The sequence below is a fragment of the Vigna unguiculata genome, chromosome 4 (assembly GCF_037176805.1).
Source record: "Vigna unguiculata cultivar grain cowpea cultivar isolate G323 ecotype 2 chromosome 4, ASM3717680v1, whole genome shotgun sequence".
NCBI classification, from domain to species: Eukaryota; Viridiplantae; Streptophyta; class Magnoliopsida; order Fabales; family Fabaceae; genus Vigna; species Vigna unguiculata.
Window position 1 is genome coordinate 9699378 of NC_140795.1, and position 6138 is coordinate 9705515.

The following is a 6138-nucleotide window of genomic DNA, read 5'->3' on the forward strand; positions in this document are numbered from 1 at the left end:
CTTTGAGTATGTATGTATTTATTGATGGCATGTGTTAGTAGATAAAATTACCTTATAGGTACCGAAAAAAATGGCTTTTGTCCTCTTCCTATATCCCACCTAATAATGAAAGGGTTTAGGGTTTAGGATTTAGGGTTTAGAGTTCAGGAAATGGGTAAATATATTTAATCTTTTATTTTATTGTGTTTTGGAAGTTAACTTCTAACGGGTAAATATATACCAAATACTATCAATTAATAACTTTGTTCAGATAGGCAACTAATTGTTTAATTATTATGATTATTTAATTGACTTTTTTTTTTAATTTAAATTTTAAAGGATATAAATAGAAGAACACAAATATTTGGAGGTGAAAAAAATATTAGGTGCAGTGAGAAAATTCCCACCGACAAAAACAATACTAAACACAAATTGGTGTCAATTTTTTCCATTTACGTTCAGAACTCTATTTCATGGTATGACTATATATATATATATATATATATATATATATATATATATATATATATTCTTTTCTCAGTTTTAACAAGTTCAATAGTAACGCAACTCAAGTGAAAGTAACACAACCACAATGACAGAATCTACTAAGAATGACAACATTTTAAGACTTGTGCAAACTTTTGCGAATATCCATCCTAACAATTGCAAAACTCATCGAAACAACATCGTATATAGTGTTGTTGGTGTGTTTGCATTCCCACAAACCACTAATTAAGCAATGCGATATTGATCAAGAACTTCAGCATTTCTCTTTCCTGTAACGATTCTGAACTCCCTTAAATCTTCATACTTAAATGGTTGATAACGTGGACCATTGTCAAGTTCCGCCAACTTTGGATGGGCCTCAACAATACCATCCCTTGCTGCTAACATAAAAACACCAAACGAATAACGAGTACATGTTTCCTTGCAGATTACACGATGCCTAGCATTCCAAAATTTTTCATTGCTCCAAACCTGAGAGAAAAAATGTATATTTATTTTCAAGAATAATGTAATTCACAAGAAACAAAATAAACTTGTTAATCTATGCTCACATGTCCAACATCTCCGACAATGCAGAGGAAGGAGCCTGATTTGGGAGTCACTACTTTTAATATGCCAGAATCATCCAACAGCTCAAGACCAGTAACAGTTTCATCATCTTGAAGTAGAGTGATAAATCCTGTATCTGAGTGCAACAGTATTCCCATTTCACCTATATTTTCAGGGCTGAAATTGTATTTAATAGTTCTTAAAAGGAATGGCCAGTCCTTGAAATCAACATCCACTATACCCAAACACTTGGCCATCTTTTGTGCTATAGTTGATGCCAAGTCATGAATTGCTTGGCCATATGTCTTCACTATTTTCCTGTAATGCAAACAGATCTACCTCAGTTAAAAATTTGATAAATGGGGTGAAATAGAGAAAGAGGAAGAAGAAAGGAACCTGTAATAGGGTGGTAAATCCAACTGGGAGAAGAAATCATCAAGTGCCTGTGGTGATTTATGGAAGTCATATATCCCCATGGCCTCATATAGAGGACTTGAAGGAAAGGGTGGAATATAACCACTGTCAGGAATTATGGATTTGTTGCGCATTTTTATCTCTAAAGGAAGATCATGCCAGAATTTCACCGCTGATTTCATCTCTTTCATCAGAGTTTCTGAAATAGGGTGGTTGATCACCCTGAAAATACCACATTTCTCACATGCTTCTTTTAGCTTCTTCCACTCCTCTCCCTCTGAAAGTTTCTGAAAATCCACCACTGGAACACTAGCCTCCATCTCTTTCTCTTTCACCTTCTTCTTCTTCTTGATCCTTTGCCTTGTATGTGATTCTCACACTTTTTCTGAGCGAAGGAATTAGTTAACTCACACTAATATATAGTGATGAATGAGTCTTGCCTCGGTAAAGTATTTTGTTACTGAATGATGATTTGTTAAGGTTTTATAAAATAATGTTGTTAATGAATGAAGAAAAATGTTTTTAGTCTTTTGGAGATACATTTTGAATCTCAATTTTAAAAATAATGAATATAATTTTTTTAATTAAATGCCGTTAGCGTTTAAAATACCGACATAATGAAAACGTGTCGAAAACACTTTTTTAATTTTGATTTAAAGACTAGAAATATATATTTAATCTCAATAAAGTAAAGTATAGACCTATATGTTCTATGCTTTCTTGGATAGTGCATCATGATGAGGGCAACGTGGAGAGTTAAATAAAATGTGTATTATATTTTGTAAGATAAATATACCTTTTTGAATTAGTTGCCAAAAGAACAAGATAATTCGTCTCAATATTAGCATTCTATATAAATTACTATTAATCGTGGACAACTCGTAGAATTAATTAATCAGTGAATGGAGTTAACTTTAGATTATAAATTCCAATGGTGGTGGAGTTCTTGAAACGAATCGTTTAACAAATGGGGAAGCTGAGAACGGTCTTCACAAACAGGTTTCTCCGGCTTCTGCTGCAAACGAAAACTCGCTTTCTGATGCCAATAATGCAGTTGCTTAGCCAGTGATTTTGAACAAAATTTTAGAAGGATCCAAAATTATATATTTAAAATGTACATATTTAATATTATTGTCGCTCGTTTAAAATGAATTATACTTTAATATAACTATAATTATAAAATAAATTATATTATCTAATGGATCGTCTATCGTTTTTCATATTTTTTAACTTATCAAATAATTCAATCATAACTATATTTTTCAACTATTTTTTTTAATATAAATAATTATATTATCTGTAAAATATTCATTTTCCATTTTTCTAATATGCACATATCAATTCAAAAGTCGTATTTCATTGTTATGCGATGAACAATCATATTGTCCTGTTTTGATCTTCACTCATCTTTTATTAATTCTAAAGAATGAATTTATTCTTTTATTTTTCATCAATATACCTATCTAAAAAACAATTTTAAGACTAAAAAATAATTTATATAATATAATCAATAATTAAGAGACATAATTACTAACAAAAATTATGATAATCAATTCACTAACAAGTGAGATAAATAAGATTATATTTTTTTTCTTTTGTGATAAGGTAAAAAAAAAATCAGATAAGAATAAGGAATAAATACAACATGTGAAAAAATAAAAAAATAATAAAAATAAAAAGTAAAAATTATCTTAATAATTTTGTTTTTTTATTATATTTGATTTTATATATTATTATTTATTAGCATTAAATGTTATATCTAGAAATAAAAAATACTTAATTTAATTTTTATTAACTTTTCAATATATTATTATCTAATTTAAAAATATACATTTAAAAAATTTAAAAACATAAATAGTTTAACAAATTTTAAATTATATAATTTTAAAAAATTTAAAAAGGTTAAGAAAAAGTTGAAAAAGTTGGGGGCCGTGGCCCCCGCCTGGTACATGGATTCTTCGCCACTGGCTGACCCTGATGTTCCTGCCAAGAGGTGCAGGCTGCAGAAGAGGACTTGACGTTTCAGAATATGAGGGCGTGGTTGATTAGGATGACCAGGATGACAATGATTGGGAGCCGTTTCAGTTCCACAAGTATGTTGAATTTGAAATCAAAAACTCAGTGGAACACAATATTCGAAAAAGTTTGTTAAGATAAATTTTAATTAAATTTTAATATCATATTGAAATTGAGATTTAACTTTAATTCAATTTTACAAATTGATTTACGAGATAAGATTTACACTTTATTTATATATTATAAAGTTAATTTATTTTTAATCGAGACTTCCGATTTCGACTAAAGGATATAACACCAAATTTTTGTTGATTTACTAGTTATTGCGTTAATTTTGAAGTAAAGAAAAAAAGATTAAACCATATTCTATTATTATTTTAAAAGTGATAATGGATAATTAATAACTTTGTTAAGATGAAGCACGTGAAGTATAATGGCATCGCATGTAAAACTTAATTAAAACAGAACATGTTGCAGTAAATTATACAACACAGTGGCCGATGATTGTGGTGCTTCGCCCCCAATATTTTTTTTATATATAAAAATTGATATATAATATAAAACATTTCTTTAAAGTTTTAATATATTTTATATATATTTGACAACTCGAAAACTTTTATATATTTATCTAAAGATTTTGTCATCCTTAAAATTGTCGAAGATTCGTTCACTTATAGATATTAAAATAAAACATTAATTTATTTCAACTTTTCTTTTTTCAATGTGGCATATTCTTTTCTTCTATTTTATTTGAATTCTCTGAACACGTTGCATAGTTTTCATGTGTGTCTCGTTTGGTTCTAAATATTTTTGAGACTAACCGGCATCAGACTCGTGTGTGGTGTTCTTTTTTGCAAATATTTTAATATATATTTTAGTCATTAATTAATACTTCGTCAAATATATTTTAATATATATTTTAATCGATAATTAATATATGGTCATATATTTTTATATACAATTTGATATTTTTAGATATTTTGATATAATTGTAAAAACAATAACTTTCGTTTTCAGTTTGACCTTTAGTGTTACATTTTTTTGTTCTTTGGTGGGTTGGTTTTGTCGTGGAAGATGTCGTCTTCTTGCAGATACAGCTTCAAGAACTTGTTCCAGAACTCCATCTGTTTGCTAACTCCGGGTGACGTGAGTAATTTTTAAATTTTGTTGTTCATCTGCGTTATCATCATTGGTTATATATTTTTTTCGTTACCTTCCATTGTTTTGATGAATACTTTCGTTGTCTTTCTAATTGTTGTGATAATGTCATTGATGCATAGTTTGGTTAATTTTTCTGACATGCATGTGCGATATGGTTATGTTCTTGCACGTACGGGCGTTACAGGGCTTTGGAGATTTTGAAGAAAGTTTTATGGTTGAATGGGGAAAGAAATTGGTTATTGGAACCAACTATTTCACAGATCCGATGGGAAATGTTATGAACTTAGATTTTGAGGGGCGACTTGATCAAGAAGGGGATTTTTCGAATTCCATATCATTTTGAAGATTTCTATGAACCGGAAGATTTGCACTATATATGTACTTTGTTCTGTGGTGATAGATATTTCCGAATCAGATTTTTCGACACAAACTGGACTGAGATCGAATACCTTGGGTTAGGTAATAGTTACATTGTAGAGGAAGATTTAGTGTGGTCTAAGTTCTTGTCTTCATTTCGGGTGAAGTTATGTCCCATAGAGGTTAACTTCCGAACCTTATTAATTTCTTTTGTTTTATAGTAGATTTTTATTCCAATCTAATATTTACTGTTTCTTCGAATGCAGTCTATGATTTGCGTGGATGCATATTTTCATTTATTCTGGGAGAAGAAAGTAATTTATGGTGAAGAGATGCAGTTCATAGATCCCTGTTATAAAACTTTTAAGTTTAAGTTTGATGTGAAAGCAAATGGTACAACTATTTTTCGTGGTGGTATTGGAAACATGTTTAAGTACTATAATTTGAAAGATGAAGTGTACTTTCATCTGAATTATGTGTCGAAGAATGTTTTCTTGTATAGGTTGTTCTCGTTAGAAGGAATGGAGATTGATTATAGGACAAATGGTGCATCCTGTTCTCGTAGTGGCAATATTGGTTCAGATGTTGCTGACCCTTGGAGAAGCATTGTCAACGTCACCAACAATTAAGGCTGCTACTTCTAAAACATTAGGAGTATTGTATATCCTTCCATCCTTAGTCTTATCATCAATAAGTCTTAATTTCAGATTTGTAAATTTTGTTTCTCTATACCAATCTCTTGCCATCCTAAATGATTTTGCATGAACATTGTGTTCATCTAACATGTTCGTTAACTTCTTTACAATTTCGATATCAACCTTGTTGTCATTCCTGAAACAAAACAATAATTTGAAATTGTCTTAAGTTGTATAAGTTTTTCATTGAAGAATATTGGTTAAGTAGAATTACCTTAATGATTGCATTCTGTTGTGAATTTCATTTTCAGTGTCGTAGATGTAGAGTTGGGCAAATCTTGGTACTTCTCCAACAGGTGGTAAAAGACTTCCAATTAGAAGGACCATGTCCATTGTTGTAACTGTTATCAATTTTGGCTCTAGGTGATGTAAATGCGAACATCATATTATATGTTCTAATATGTTGTTGAAAATTTCTAGACTCTATTGAATTGGATTCAAATAGTAGTTTTTGCAACAC

At 29.9% G+C, this 6138-nt stretch overlaps 1 protein-coding gene across 1 annotated transcript; it reads right to left on the reverse strand.

The window, feature by feature from the left end:
• Positions 1–552: 552 nt before the first annotated feature.
• Positions 553–1846, reverse strand: LOC114181607 (2-oxoglutarate-dependent dioxygenase DAO-like). Its single transcript, XM_028068108.2, has 3 exons — positions 1432–1846; positions 1038–1353; positions 553–957 (listed from the first exon to the last, which is right to left on the reverse strand). Exons 1-3 carry the CDS (start codon positions 1767–1769, stop codon positions 712–714), a joined length of 900 nt encoding a protein of 299 aa, XP_027923909.2. The 5' UTR covers positions 1770–1846; the 3' UTR covers positions 553–711.
• Positions 1847–6138: the final 4292 nt, after the last annotated feature.